Here is a 17,404-nt window from a genome sequence, read left to right on the forward strand (position 1 = left end):
AAAAGCTGTAACATAAATGAAACGCAACATAAGGATCAGAAATAACATTGATCATATAGAGACAATAAATGCACTTTACATTATGACACTTAAGGTTTTCCATAGTTTGTAGAAAATTTGAGCAGCGGTTCCCCTATATTATTATAATAAAAAAAATCTAAATTCAATAAATCTGTATTCTATAGTGGCGGACAAATCATTATTATTCATAAGTATCAAAAAGTTGTGTAAATTAGTTCTATGAAAGTTATTTTTAACTTCAGTACATGTAAACAAACATTGCTGACGTCAACACATAATTATCGATTGATGTTATTTATGTACGAAATGAGATGTTCGCAATTGGCTAAATGTTATCAACGATCTTATTAATTATAAAGGTAATATTGTTCACACTCTGGTCAGTTGTTATATTCCAAAAATCCATAGAATTATGAAATTAATAATGAGCGGAAGTTCACAAAGGTAATAAGTTTTACGAATTAACTCCCTTGAATGTACGGAAGCTGGGGCGGAACACCACCCCCCTCTTCCTGGTAACATCGGATACCACTACTCAGATTCTACCAAAAGAACTATTTCCGACACCGGTCGGATGAATGTTGCCTTTTGATCATTTCTAACCACAAGAACTTATAATTTTCTGACTTTTCCATCCGCCCTTGGAAAGGTCTTTACAACTTTTCTCATAGGCCAATTAATTCTACGGGATTGTTTGTCCACCAAAAGAACGATATCATGCACTTAAATGTTTCTGCAATTGACTTGCCACTTTCGACGTTCTTTAAGCGTGTGCAAATATTATAACTTCCATCGACTCCAGAATATTTCCGCTAAGTACTGAATACGTTTCCATTGTGATTTATACATGTCCTTAATGCTTAATGGGATATCTTGTGGCACTAAGACATCGGGTTTCTGAGTAATAATTAATGAAGGACTTAGAGGAAACGGGTCGTCTGAGTCTGAAGACAGTGATATCAAAGGTCGTGAGTTTATAATTGCCGTAGCCTCGGCCAGAAATGTCACTAGAACTTCATGTGTAAGAAGCTTTCCAGCGTGCTCGAGAAACATAGTGTCTTGGATGCGTCGTGTGATTCCAATCATTCTCTCCCACACGCCACCCATGTGCGACGCATGATGACGGTTAAAGAGCCAAGTTACGCCACTGTTGTAAGGAAATTCATGAACCGGACCATCCTCTACGTTAATAGCATTGTTGTTCAGGTCGTGAGTTGAGCCGACAAAATTCGTCCCACGGTCAGATCTGATTTGCTTGACTGGTCCACGGAGAGCTATGAAACGTTTGAAACAGTTTATAAAAGACGATGCGCTGAGCTCTTCTACAACTTTGATATGAACTCCTCTTGTGGTTAAGCAAGTAAACAACACAGCCCATCTCTTGGAGTTCGACGCTCCTCCACGAGTTCGTCTCGTGAGGATTTCCCACGGTCCAAAGGTGTCTATCCCTACACATGAAAATGGTGGTCCTGGTTCCAAGCGATCAGTTTGTAGATCGGACATTTTCTGATGTTCTGCATTTCGACGAAGTTTCCGACAAGTAAAACAATGGTATAGAATCGAAGATATTTTCCTCCGACTATCCAGAACCCGACTGAACGAACTGCACCGGCTGTTATGTGTCTACCTTGGTGTCTGCATTTTTCATGATGCAACTTTATCAACAACTTATCGACATGATGTCGACCTGGTATAACAATAGGGTTTCTCTCATCTAAAGACAGAGATCTGTTGGTGGATTTTGTCCTCGAGGGTATCATCAACCCAGTAATACAATTTTTAAAATTAATGGTTTTAACAAGAGGAATGAAAGAAAAACTGGCTCGGACGTCGCCCAATATAAAAAGGTCCGAACCTGACAAGAGATCGGACACTCTGTTCTCTTGTAAGTATATGGTGTCCCCAGATGGGAATCTTAGCACACGCACATCTGGTATGGAAAGTGCCCCGACCAATTCAATTAAAAGTACCCTATCACACTTCAGTCTGCAGACCATCTATTCCAGTACAAAAATTCTGACTTTTTTAAAATTATCAAACCATATTCCATCACTTTAAACGATATATTTGACTACAACGATGACGAACCACATTGTATCATATCAAAATGTGGTATTAAAAATTGCAAAACATGCAATATTCTTATACCGACCCTTACTTCTCCAGTTCCGGTACAAACAAAACCTTCCATACAAGAAGTCACGATGATTTAAGTTGCAAATCAATAAACTTAATATATGGATTCGAATGCAACTTATGTGGTTTAATATATGTCGGAGAAACGCAAGAACGATTAAATAAAAGAATGTGCGGTCACCGTTCGGGAATAAACACCACCAAATTCCCGACAATTTATCAACACTTTAATCAACAAGATCATTCAATCCTCTCCATGAAAGTTCGTATTTTAGAAAAAAAAATTACCATCCTACGAACAGTCCCGTTCTAAGTAAAAACTATCGTAGGGAAAGAGAGGAGTACTGGATACGCAAACTAGGTACTGTAATATCTTACGGATGCAATGACTACATCAAAAGTATAGGAAACCTTTCAAGCCAATATAACAATAGCATAAATGTGATGAATTTATTTGACAAAAATCCAAGACGGGAAAGGAGTCATGGCCATCGCCACTATACGTCATCTAAGTTACATGATGTCTCCATAGATGGTCTCCTTCCTTTCATACAAAAACCTCTTGGACTTCATCACATTAGAACCAAACTTTATTCTATACCTCTCACTCTACTATACTCCCTTTACAAAACAAGTCTTGACACTCCCGTTTCTGACCCCACCTCATCATTATACAGACTTGTTGCCATCGTTTTGGATATTGGTTTCCACAGACTCTTTAAACCAGTTTGTGTGAAAAGTCAAGATGAAGAAAAACGATCATTTCTTCCACTACCGTTTGTCAACAAAGGTATAGATGCAATTAATTTGGCTAACATCCTCCATCACAAAAACGTTACCAACAAAATTCCCCCATATTTCAAAGACAAATCCATACCAATTATTTCATATTCATATACTTCACCCATCGCATCCAGAATTTTCAATTATAAAAGGCTATTGCAGAACCTAGAGATTGAGGACTTCAAGGCTAAACCACCTGACTGTTCTTGCAAAACCTCTCCATTCAAATATGGTCCTTTTGGTCACGTCGTTACGGGAGATTTAACCATTATCGAAAACGAATCTCTGCGTAATATCCTTTCTAAAGGTCCCAAGTACTGTGAACCACGCTCCATAAGTTGGAATTATAACTTTAAAGTTCTTATGGATGCCGTCGAGGACTATGCAAGAAAATGGATAAAACGAGAACAAGAAGACATTGATTCTCTGTCAGAGTGGTTTAAGGCCGTGAGGTCTTTAATTTTGAAACGAATGAAAGTTTCAAGTAGGTCAATGAGTGCCAAGGCTACATCAGTTTTCAAAGACCCTGATGTAGCAAAAACATTGTCTACTATACATGACAAATATGTTGTCGAACCAGCAGACAAAGCCCAAAACAACATTGTTTTTGTCTGCAAAACGTTTTATATCCAATGTTTATTTTCAGAGGTAGACGTAGAAAATAATAGCAGTGACAAGACCTATACTGCTACCACTCTCTCCAAAGAAGAGATTGTGGAAAACCATAAATCTGTGCTATCCTCTTTTGGTCTCTCTACCAGGGACGATGATTGTGATTTACCGTCTACGTACTGGAATCCATAAAAACAACGTTTCATAGCTGGATCTGCAAAATGTACCACCAAAACTCTTTCAAAACTTTTAACTTCTATACTCACAACTGTCAAAGAGGGTCTGCAGTCCTACCACAACACTTGTTACTCCCGTAGTGGTATTAATTCATTGTGGATCCTGAAAAATTCGAAAGATCTTTTGGAGACAATCAGTTCAAGACTATTATCTGAATATAATAGCATTAAAACTTATGATTTTTCAACACTATATATTTCTATTCCCCATACTCAGTTAAAATCCCGACTTAAAAACATTATACATCGTTGTTTTTCCAAAAAGGATGGTACACCTAGATACTAAAAACTGGGAAAAATGAGGAATCTCTACCAAGAAAATAAATATATAGTTCTTGGTAGAGATTCCTCATTTTTATGAGCAACTCGGCGGGTGTTTCTAGAAAAGCAGAGGACGCTTACCCTACCGGTGCACCTGGTCCATGCTCCCAGTTTTTAGTGGAGTCTGAGTTGCTCATTTACTTTTGTTACTTTGTATGTATGATTTCAGTTACTTTATGTTCTTTGTTCTTAGAGACTAGTATAACTACGAGGTATCTTAATATTGCGTAAAAGTGTCAGTGATTCTTTCCATTTATCCCACCAGTTATATTCGTCCGCTGATAACGATGTGTCCCAGTCAACTGAATTACGAACCAATGATCTTCGAAACAACTTCCCTTCAATCACTATTGGCGCTAAAACCCAAGAGGGTCGAAAATACTGTTTATTAATGAGAGGACGCCTCGTCGAATGTAAGGTTTATCATCGGTCTCAATCTGGAATAAGAACGAGTCTTCCTCAAGATTCCAACTGATCCCCAAACTACGTTGTGCAGGTAGAGTCTCTTTCCCTATATCTAAGTCTCTGAGATCCTTGGCAAGATCATCGGATCCGAATGCCTTCATCACATCACGGGAGTTTGACGATATCTTATGGAGACGTAAGTTTCCATCATTTAACAATGCAGACTGTGTCCGTTTAAGCAAGTCAATGGCTGCTTCCTCGCTCGGGAGTGAAGCCAGACCATCATTAACATAACAGTTCCTTTTGAGAAAGTTTTCTACGTCCTATCCAGAGGTCGACGAGCTTCTAGTTGCAATTTTCTTTAATCCAAAGGCCGCTACGGCGGGAGATGGTGTGTTACCAAACACATACACCAGCATTCTATAGTCTATCAAATCTTTACTAGGGTCATTGTCACAGTACCACAGAAAACGTAAAAAGTCTTTATGATCATTGGTCACTCGAAAACAATAAAACATTTGTTGGACGTCAGTCATAATAGCTATCCTTTCTTGACGGAAGCGCATTAATACACCAATAAGGCTGTTGATAAGATTGGGGCCAGACAATAAGACGTCGTTTAGAGAAAGTCCACAATGCTTCGCCGAGGATTCGAAAACGCCCCTAATTTGATCTGGCTTCCGGGGGTGATAAATTTCCGAAAATCGGCAAGTACCATCTTTCCTGATTGTCTAATAATGGTGGTGCTATCTCCGCGTGACCATTTTTGATGATGGCGTCCATGAACAACATCATATGTTCCTTCTTTATCGGATCTTTCTTCATGCTAATATCAAGACTTTTCGCTCGCTTAATAGCTTGAGATTTATTGTCCGGCAGCTTAGGCCTGCCTTGTCGAAATGGAAGAGGTGCTGTCCAGTACCCTTCTACGTCCTTGACGAATTCCTTCTCCATAAGATCGATAAATTCCCGATCCTCCATCGAAAGTCCAGGCTTTTCATCGTCTTTCGTTTTGACAAATACTGATTCTCCGAAATCATCGTATCTTTCTTTAATCAAGAAATCCTTGTCGCACGGCTCTAAGATTGAGCCTCGGCCTGAACTGATGGGCTGATGCACTTTACCGAGACATGTCTCACTTATCAATGTCCATCCCAACGCAAGTTTTTTGGCAAATGGTGTACACTTTGGTCCTACTATTTGTTCAATAGCATGATGGGCCTCTGGTAGGTCCCTTCCAATAAGTAACGAAACGTCTGCTTCATCGTCTATCGGGGGAAAGCATAAAGCAATGTCAGTAAGATGGAGGAAGTGGTTCACAATATCCTTTGTGGGTATTTCATCCCTTGCATCTGGGATCTAATCACACTCAATCAATGGAAAATTTTGTGAAATCCGACGATGCGTTTTGATTTTCAGAGGTGTGCACGGTCGATGAGAACACTGGTGCTGTAGGATCTAAGTTTGATTCCACTCTTCCGCTTGGTGCGATGTTAGGCTTGAGGCCCGGACCCACAGTATCATAGTGATCTCTCATCACTACTGGCGCTGGATTTGTATGTTGGTCAACATAATTTTTCAGCAAAGATGAAATCGGATCTCTGTGAAGTGACGTATGTGAATCTCCATCGAAAGATTTTAGAACATTAACCTCTACCTCTGCTACGGCAAACTCCCTTTCGAGTGTTAATACTTCCAGAGTGTTTGTTATTTCAACTTTCTGAAGTTCTATGTTTGCTTTTGCTGTCGCTGCTTCTATCGCATGTTGTTGATCTAGTAAAGCCTGCTTCTTTTTCAACTCAGCTTCTTGTTTAGAAAATACAATGCTCACTCGTGCGGCTTCAACCTTTGTCGCTTTCCTGGCAATAACAGAACTGACATTTGTTCGTCCAGTTTTACTACTTCCACGAGATGTTTTTGACGACGCATGTGATTGTGTATCTGATACAGTCAATTTATCCAAGTGCCTTTTCAAGCTTTGTATGGCGCCTAACACAGATGCACAGAATGAGTTACGTGAAAATTCGAGACTAGTCTTTTCTTCACCACTTTTCTGAGTTTTAGCGTGAGTAAGAAATTCCACTTCTTGATGATACTCGTTATATCCATCTAGTTGATATTCTAAAGTTTGTTTTAACTCCAGGAGCATTTCTCCGTCACTTTTTTTTGGCTTCTACTGATTGTACTGTAGCTTCTATCTGTTCACGTTTTTTCGATATGTGTGTTAAATAGTCCCTCATTTTCTCAGTATGAAGATCAGCGCCCTTCTCCGAAAGCGTCCTAGACGTACGTAATCGTTCATCACGCTCTTCACTTGCAACTTCCGGTTTCTCATGGTCTGACATTTCGAATAGCTTTAGCGATGTCCGTGTACTTCAATATTTGACGTCGACGATGCTTGTACTCCTTTCGAAATCGATCAACTGTTTTAAGTCTTTTTACTGTGCTGTCTACCAGACAGATGTGGATTACAGCCAGATAAACCCATATTAAGAATGTTTCACTTCTTTATTCTTGATGATGATGGTAAAAAGCTGTAACATAAAATCAACACTGCATAAGGATCAGAAATAACATTGAGCATATAGAGACAATAAATATACTTTATTACACTTACGGCTTTCCATAGTTTGTAGAAAATTTGAGCAGGGGTTCCCCCCTATATTATTATAAAAAAAATCTAAATTCGATAAATCTATATTCTATAGTGGCGGAGAAATCATTATTATTCATAAGTATCAAAAAGTTGTGTAAATTAGTTCTATGCAAGTTATTTTTAAAACTTCAGTACATGTAAACAAATATTGCTGACGTCAACACATAATTATCGATTGATGTTATTTATATGGAACGCCTAAACTGTGTGATGAGATACACATTTGTTTACGTGTTGTCAATTTTATATTACTTGCTGTGGTTTTATAATTACATGTGGTCATTTTGTATTTACGTTATGTAGGAACATCTTTACATTATGTCGTTTTGTCGTTACGTTCTGTCATTTCGTCTTTACGTTTTGTACTTTCGTCTTTACGTTCTGTCCTTTTATGATTAGTCATGTCAACATATATTTACGTTATGTGGATTTATCTTTACGTGCAGTGGTTTTCTTATGACGTGAGGTCGTTTCACCTTTACGCTATGTCGATCTCTAAATACTTTATGTACATTTTCTTTTCTTTACGTGCAGTGATTTCTTCTTTACGTGATGTGGACAAAAATGTCATGATGACGTGTGACCCCGGAACGTTTCGATCCGATGTAACTTCAAATCAGTCCGTAAAAGGCAAAATAGACGTCACAACGCCGATTAGAAAATGCTGAACGAAATACACTTGGGTAGTCTATCCAGTCACCCTAGAGTGTTTATTCTATAGTGAAAATAGCTTATTTGTTATTTACGTTCAATATTATCACAATTGATACACCTGGGACTCTGTTGATGACTTGTGGCGATTTTCGTAGTCAGAATCTATTTTTTGAAGTTTACACCGGATCGAAAAGTTCCGGAGTCTCACGTCATCATGAAATTTTTGTCCACATCTCGTAAAGAAGAAAACACATCACGTAAAGAAGAAATCACTGCACGTAAAGAGATGAAAATGCACATAAAATATTTAGAGATCGACATAACGTAAAGATGAAACAACCTCACGGTATAAGAAAACCACTGCACGTAAAGATAAATCCACATAACGTAAATATATGTTGACACAACGTATTCATAAAACGACAGAACGTAAAGACAAAATTACAGAACATAAAGACGAAATGGGAGAACGTAACAACAAAACGACATAATGTAAAGATGTTCCTACATAACGTAAATACAAAATGACCACATGTAATTATAAAACCACAGCAAGTAATATAAAATTGACAACACGTAAACAAATGTGTATCTCATCAGACAGTTTAGGCGTTCCATATTATTTAGGTACGAAATGAGATGTTCGCAATTGGCTAAATGTTATCAACGATGTCATTAATTATAAAGGTAATATTGCTCACACTGTGGTCAGTTGTTATATTCCAAAAATCCATAGAATTATGAAATTAATAATGAGCGGAAGTTCACAAAGGTAACAAATAGGATTCGTCATCATTGGACGACGTAACATTATCCCAAATAGCCGAGACAATGGAGAATGAACATGCTGTATTTACTGGGATTCGGGACGTTTCAATAAGTCAAATTATTTATTGACGAATCGCTTGATGTAACTTTTGATATATCGCTTACAGAAATCAAATCAGAAGTTCCGAAATAAGATTTGGATTCCGATAAATATAGATTTCAAAATCAAGTGACGGACAGCGAGTAAAAACATTAACAGAAAACCAGGAGAGTTTGAATACGAAAAGTAACACGAAATGGGCATTTAAATTTGAAAAGTGGATGGAAAAATGAGTAGATTACATTCCATAAATTCATACCAAGAACTCAGTGACAATGAATTACTGGTTGCAAATGTTTATCGTTGAAACTGGGGGAAAGGGTTGAAAATAATACCCACCGAGAGTGAAGAAATAGGTCAGCAAGGGTTGAAAATAATACCCACCGAGAGTGAAGAAATAGGTCAGCAAGTAGAGGAGCACTAGTTTTTTTTTTCAATTGGAATGATGTCCGTTTGTTGAAAAACGCGTCCTCCACACTAGACAAATGTGTTGTTAATAAAGAAATTTTAAAAATCCAGCATTTTGAAAACATCTACTTCGGTGTATTTGGAAGATGATTTAGAATCGCTTTTCACAAAGTACGAGGAATCTACATATTTTTATCTAGGTGTACCGTCTTTTTTTGAGTAACAACGATGTATAAAGTTTTCGAGTCGGGATTTTAAATGAGTATGGTGAATAGAAGTATAAAGACTTGAAAAATCAGAGATTTAATGCTATTGTTTACTGATAGTAATCTTGAAAGAGTAATCAAGGGAACCAAGGTTATAGCGGTAATCAAAAGAATGTAATCCAGGGACAAAGACCAGACATGGAAAACAGACATACACAACAAAGAACATAAAGTAACTAAAATCATACATACAAAGTAACAAAAGCAAATGAGCAACTTGGGCTCCACTAACAACTGGGAGCACGGACCACGTGCACCGGTAGGGTAAGCGTCCTCTGTTTTTCTAGAAACACCCGCCGAGTTGCTCATAAAAAGTCAAGTCCGGGGTACACAAACGAAGAAAGGAAAACTATGACCCGTTGAATAAATCAGCTTTCATAGTGCAAATGGATACACCATAACGATCCACGAGTTCATGATGACGACCATAAAACTTCTGTAGTGATGACTTCAATCTTGTAGTAACATAACCCTTTCCCAGAAGCCTATTTGTTAGAGTTCTAGCGCGATACAAAAATTAAGTCTGCGTAGTTGCGGCAAGCTCTGGCATAACGTACGAGTTGTGATATGAACACTCCATACACAGGTGCTGAAGGGATGTTGCCACAGATGAAAGGAAAGTTGACAATTTTGAATGAAAAGTCATCACGTTTGTCGTAAAGTTTGGTCAATAGTTTTCCTTTACCATCGATTTCTAAATGTAGGTCAAGATATGAGGCTGACTTCACAGTGTCTGTAGTATCCTTTATCTCAAGTTCTTTTGGGTAGATGCGATCTATCAAATCCCCGAAATTAGGATTGCTTAAAGTTAATACGTCATCTATTTAGCGGAAACTGAGATTAAACGATCTAGCTAGGAACAAAGATATAGATATAACACTGGGTTACCCATGGTCTCCTATATGAACATACATACAGATGTAACACTGGGTTACCCATGCTCCCCTATAGTAATATACATACAGATGTAACACTGGGTTACCCATGCTCCCCTATAGAAACATACATACATATATAACACTGGGTTACCCATGTTCCCCTTTAAGAACAAACATATATAGATATATCATTGGGTTACCCACGGACACCTATAGGAACATACATATTTAGATATATTATACTTCATACAACAATCTTGAATTCTGATTGGCTAATGGGTGATGAGTTATTTTAGTCTATTCCCTGCACATCCTTACTTGCCCCGCCCCACTGAACAGTGATTGGTGGATCGATATATCACCCTGATTGCAGCGATATATCACACGATATCACCTTACTCTAGGATATATCACCCTCGGCGTCTCGATATATCACCCTCCCTTGGATATATCACCCTCGACGTCACGATGTATCACACTCTAGATCGTATTTAGTATAATATAACACATACTGACTGTAGTAGAGGGTGTTATGCATCGTATCACACTCTGTAAATATATCACCCTTGACTTCGTTTAGTGTGATATATTTACCTCGTGTGATACTAAAGCGTAACACCCTCTACTACAGGCAGTATGTGTATAATAACATTGGGTGACCATTGGTCCCCCATAGGAACATACATATAGATACCTCTCTAAAACATGGGAATTTCGACTCCCGCGAAAATTTGCATAAATTCGACTCTACAAGTTATTGCGTGACTAAATTTAATTTTCTACATTAATAAACCACCAAAACTAATTTTCAAGAAAGAATTTAAACAAAAATGTTAATAATATTACCCCTACCCCTAGAAAACTAGTCTCAGTATAAAACATAATTCTCATTCACAACATACCGACCATTGTGAAACTCATATTTTAGGCACTCATAATTTAAAAGATAATTATTTGGCCAAAATATCTGAACAATTCAGGCGTGTGATTTTTATAGGGTTATAATTACTATAAAATCGTAAAAAGTGGAATTTACAGAATTTCAGAATTTCTTCAAATATCACCCGTTATTATCTTTGTTCAGAATATCGTAGTTTAAACAAGCTTTTGTGTGATACAGTAGATTCGTATAGTGTCTAAGCTTTCAAATCGGCCAGGTAATTAATATTTGAACTTTTCCAAGTAAAGTTGGTGCAAAAATTACCACCCCTACCCATGAAAAAATACCTCAACATGAATCAAAATGTTAATTTTTAACATATAAACGGCGTACACTGGGCATGTTGCGGGCGATTGCTTTCATTATCGATGCATCCAACATAATTGCTTATTTCAGGAGTGTAGGCGACAATAATGTGTTTCTTCATAAAAAGGGAAAATTCCGGAATTTCATTTTTCTTCCATGTCACCGTTAATTGGCGTATTTTTTTTCAAATACCGTACTTCGAAAGAGCTTTTGTATATAAGTATACAACTATATAGCGTAGTAGCTTTGTAATGAGCCCAAGATATATAAGTACTTGAACTTTTCCAAGTCAAGTTAGTGCAAAAATTGCCCCTACCCATAATAAAAATACCTTACTACGACCCATCGCCTATGCTTATTAGCAAGCTAAGATGCTAAATAAATATGTTTAGATATGCAAAGACATATTTGAAGTACGATAACAGGTTTTAAAATGAAAGAAAATACGAAATAATAAAAAAAAATCCCCTCTTTACTATGAAAAACACAGTATTTTCACAATGAAACTGGAAACAATATGCCCCTGAAATGAGTAGATATGTTGAATACGTCGATAATTAAAACACTAGTACCCAGCATGTCTTTTTAACATAGATTATATGCTAAATATAACAGAAATTCAAACAACTGAGTTGATCAGATATGTTGAGTAAATCATTATCTTAATTATGAGTGCCTAAAATATGAGTTTCACAATGGTCGGTATGTTGTGAATGAGAATTATGTTTTATACTGAGACAAGTTTTCTAGGAGTAGGGGTAATATTTTTTAACATTTTTTTAAAAATTCTTTCTTGAAAATTAGTTTTGGTGGTTTATTAATGTAGAAAATTAAATTTAGTCGCGCAATAACTTGTAGAGTCGAATTTATGCAAATTTTCGCGGGAGTCGAAATTCCCATGTTTCTTGGAATTAAAACAAATATATATACTGACTACGAAAATCGCCACAAGTCATCAACAGAGTCCCAGGTGTATCAATTGTGATAATATTGAACGTAAATAACAAATAAGCTATTTTTTACTATAGAATAAATACTCTAGAGTGACTGGATAGACTACCCAAGTGTATTTCGTTCAGCATTTGTGATGCCTATTTTGCCTTTTACGAACTGGTTTGAAGTTTACACGATCAAAAAGTTCGGGGGTCACACGTCATCATGAATTTTTTGTCCAAAATCACGTAAAGAAGAAACCACATCACGTAAAGTAGAAATCACTGCACGTAAAGAAAAGAAAATGCACGTTAAGTATTTAGAGATCGACATAACGTAAAGATGAAACGACCTCACGTTATATGAAAACCACTGCACGTAAAGATAAATCCACACAACGTAAATATATGTTGACATAAACGTAATCATAAAACGACAGAACGTAAAGACAGAATTACAGAACGTAAAGACGAAATGACACAACGTAAAGACAAAACGACATAATGTAAAGATGTTCCTACATGACGTAAATACAAAATAACCACATGTAATTATAAAACCACAGCAAGTAATATAAAATTGACAACACATAAACAAATGTGTATCTCATCAGACAGTTTAGGCGTTCCATATATTTAGATACTTCTTATTGATATCTATATTCTTGCAAAAGCATCTAAATGTTTCCCACAAGTATCTAGATAATTCGCAAAAGAATCTAGATGCTTCTCACAACTATCTAAATACATATCAAAAGTATCTAAATACTTCTTTCAAGTATATAGATTCTTCCCACAAGTATCAAGATACCTCGCAAAAGCATTTAACTGCATCTAACATCTATATAGAACTTCGCAAAAGCATCTAGGTGCGTTGCACAACTATCTAGATACTTCTCAACGGCATTTTGATGCTTCTAAAAAGTATTTAAATACTTTGCAAAATATAGATGCTTCTCACAACTATCTAGATACTTATCGAAAGCATCTAGATACTTCCCACATGTATCAATCTAAATACTTCTCACAAGTATTTAGATACTTCGCAAAAGCATCTAGATACTTGTCAAAATATCTAAGTAGTTTCAAAAACATCTAAATGCTTGTCACAACTATGAAGATATTTATCAAAGATACATTGATGATATAAACGACCGGTTCCGGTCAAATAGCCACTGCATAATAATTTTGCATTTACGTGAAAAAAACCTTATCCGACATCAAGTCCTAACCCCCCCCCCCCCGATAAAAAATGGTCCGCCATTTTTAATATGCGTAAAATATTATAGAGTGTCCGACTTAGCCCCCAAATTAAAGGTTTGCGGTCGTATTTTGTTGGCCTCAGCGTACATGCAGCTCTCTAAAATCATTGTTTTACCACGATTCCATTACGATCTTCTACAGATAATGACGGTCTTGGAGACAGTTGTGAATTCGGGATTTGGTGTTACTGGGTTGCTACTTTGCATCATTCGCTGAGTCGCTCGTATGTCAAGTCCGTTAGTGATCCAAAGTGGAAAACTATGGTACAGGAAACAAAAAAGTCTGTCCTCAAAGCAGATATAATAACGATAATAACGGTATATGATCCTACATTTTATCAATAAGTTCGTGATGGCGGTCATGAAGCTTATTTTTCATACATAAGGAAACAGTTAATTATATCGGCAGAGACGTCAATATTATTCCAGTTTTTTATCCGTTTTGCGTAATTTGATTAAATTTCTAGCAGCGTCTAGATTATTGTATGAAATATTTAGATACATGTGGATAAGGCAAGCATCTAGATACTTGTGAGAAGTATCTAGGTGCTCGTGAAAGGTTTCTAGATAGTTTTGAGAAGCATCTAGAAGCCTTGAAAAGTACCTAGATAGTTGTGAGAAGCACCTAGATACTTGTGAGAAGAATCCAGATGCTTGTGCGAAGTATCTAGCTTCTAGATGCATGTGAGAAATACCTAGATAGTTGTGAGAAGTATCTAGATGCTTCTAAGAAGTATCTAGATAGTTGTGGTTAGCATCTAGATGCTTGGGAGAAGTATCTAGATAGTTTCGAGAAGTATCTAGGTGCTTGTGAGATGTATTTTCCGAACGACCAAATGTGTCAAGAACTGATGGAGAACAAATAGCCGAAAGGACCTCACCTAACCAGTAGAGCAAAAATAATCTAAGTACAGACCTTTTTTGTATACAGGAGTTACTCCTTTTAATATTTCATTATTTATGATGTGTTTGTTTAAAATTACATCATTTGATTCAAAGTGTTTATCTAGATGTAATTAGTACAATCTGAGTAATATCAATAAAATTAGAATGCCTTTTGCACAGGACTTATAAGGATACTTTCATTTTTTCGACCAGATATTTCTAATGTTTACAGCAAATATGAAATTTTACCTTTTTGGACCACTTTACAAAAGTCTTACCCCTACCAATGTTTGTCAGAACATAACTGTTTAGGCAAAAGACCACCTAAAATATTGCACGAAGCATTTCTGAACAGAATATAGACAACTCGGGATACAACACTCCTAATCAATGTAAAAATCAATAGCAGATAATTTGATTATAATAATAATAATTAAAAAAAACAGAGCATTGCAACCCTCATTTGAGGTAGACATTCAGAATGGCAAACCATTGACACGTTGACAAATCTGTATCTGAATACCCTACAAATGATAACTGTACCTTTATACACTTAACATAAAATCATAACGTGAATCAATAACATGATTCCAGTGATGAAAAATGTCATTGTGTGTGTAACCCCTTCCCCTTTTCTATGCAGCTCGTTTTTAGAGCGTAAGCAATAATACTGCAGGCTCAAGAATCCAAAATTTAGCCTATACGCCGGATTCAATGTGTAAAGTTTCAAAATTTTAGGTTGGGGACGCTGTCATTTTTTCAGAGTACGATAAAATCAAGGGGTCGGGGTACATCCCCATCATTCATAAGTAAATAAACATGTTAAAACCAATCTGCTTAACTTAGTCACACCTTCTTGTCAATAACCAGGCATAGGTATTAATTATCTGGATAAAATTAAAACAATGGTTAACGAAATGTAGAAAGATGGCAAAAACACACAAAATATAAAAACAAAATTTTGACCCTATACGCTACAAGACAAACCCATTCCTCCAAAAAAATGCTATTCAAACTAATACAGCCAATGACAATCCAACCCGCGTCTAGACAACATGACTTGTTAAGACATAAGAATGTGTTTTTATTTAAGGATCTTGATTAGAATAACTTTCCGTTTACATAGAGTATATTCTCATGACTTCTTTGCATATCATTGTAGCATGAATCCAATACCTTTTTTCCGTAATTAAATGTATCAGGAATAATACACGTATATACATCTAAAATAAATTTTGGTAATTGTGATAGAAGTTTTATCATAGCATTTTATAATTATAATGCATGCATAACATTGCTTCACTAAAAGTAAATAAACAGTGAATTAGAAAAAAAGTTATAAATCAAAATGGAGCGCAATTTTTCCTTCTTTCTGGTTATAAAAAAAGCAATACCTGATCATTTAGATCTTCTGCAGGTTTTCCAGTCAAGATGTCTGAAACATAGACACTGGAATATGGTTCGCATTGTCCAAAAACTTCCAAAATGTTCTAATTGGGGATCCTGAATAACCCTATGTTATATCTATATGTATATTCCAATAGGGAACCATAGGTAACACAATGTTATATCTATTTTTTTCTTATAGAGAACCATGTGTAACACAATGTTACATCGTATGTATGTTCCTATAGAGGACCATTGGTAACCAATATTATATCTATTTGTATGTCCCAATATATGGCCATGGGTAACCCAATGTTATATCTGTATGTATGTTTCTATGGGGCCATGGTTACCCATTATTATATCTATACGTTTGCACCAATCGGGGACCACGGGTAACCCAATGTTATGTCTATATGTATATGTACCTACAGATAGAATAAACACTGTCCTTTATAAGCTGTTTATAGCTATATCATCTACTGAGAAGCTCTTGAGAATTGAACGAAGTTTCTCATTTTTATGAAAAAAAAAAAGGATTCACATAATAATTTTATCTATGAATCAGGGTTTCAATCTAATATTTTACATTAATTCAGCAGTAAAGTATTGTAAATCCTTTATTTATATATCTGTGTTAGTGTGCGTGCGTGTGTGTAATTATTTAGTGTTAACTTATCGACAAAAAAAAACCATCTTTTATTTTCTATGCAACAAGATCACGTTTTTGTAAAGTGAAAGTATATATAAATAACCTCCAATGTGTGTAAATTAGATCTCAATCATCTGGCACTATTTACGGAGGGGGGGTCTCTGGTCACCGTTGAGCGACAGATATATCCTCATAAGCAGGGTTTTAAGACTCCGAAGTCACGTGACTTCCCAGTAAAAATTCAGTACCTTCATAATATATGCTGTCATGTCAGAACTTGGGAGGTACCCAATGTACATGTACTTAATTGTTACGTTAACAACGTCGAAATATTATCATATATTAATAAATTTAGAAAGTGAACTTTTGCATGATGCATTTATATATTGCAAAAAACTTCATCAACTTCAATGTGAATTCGTGGTACTCTAGTATACTATGGTTAAAAAAAATCTGTTAGTTTTGAAAAAAAAAGAGAGAATTTTTGTTTAGGCGGTGTATTTATAAAATTAGACTATTTTCTCACTTTTTAAAAACCATAGTAAACTTAATAGAAAATGTCTATACTGTACACTAGAAAAAAAAAACTGAGGAAGAGATTCATTTTGTTACAGAATGTCCTCTTTGTAAAATACATACGCAGATATCTCTTTGACATATAAAGAATTCAAGATATATGTATAAATAATAAAGTAAAACTGTAGTTGCTTTTAGTAATAGAACATACATGTATTTAACTACTTAAATGTTCGGAAATTTTTGTTAGGTATTTTGAGAATTGGAGATTGTAGGAGAAG

The 17,404-nt window shown here is 36.0% G+C and overlaps 1 protein-coding gene across 1 annotated transcript; it reads right to left on the reverse strand.

Moving 5' to 3' along the window:
- Positions 1-801: 801 nt before the first annotated feature.
- Positions 802-1,524, reverse strand: LOC148602203 (uncharacterized). Its single transcript, XM_088554469.1, has one exon. The coding sequence runs from the start codon at positions 1,522-1,524 to the stop codon at positions 802-804; it is 723 nt and encodes a 240-aa protein (XP_088410595.1).
- Between the last annotated feature and the right edge of the window lie 15,880 nt (positions 1,525-17,404).

The sequence above is a fragment of the Perna viridis genome, chromosome 12 (genome assembly GCF_037379345.1).
Source record: "Perna viridis isolate PV_CMFRI_1.1 ecotype Kerala chromosome 12, ASM3737934v1, whole genome shotgun sequence".
Taxonomy (NCBI): domain Eukaryota; kingdom Metazoa; phylum Mollusca; class Bivalvia; order Mytilida; family Mytilidae; genus Perna; species Perna viridis.

What these genes read in the sequence shown, in the direction of transcription:
- LOC148602203 (XM_088554469.1), bottom strand. Translation starts at nt 1,524, where the DNA reads ATGTCCGATCTACAAACTGATCGCTTGGAACCAGGACCACCATTTTCA.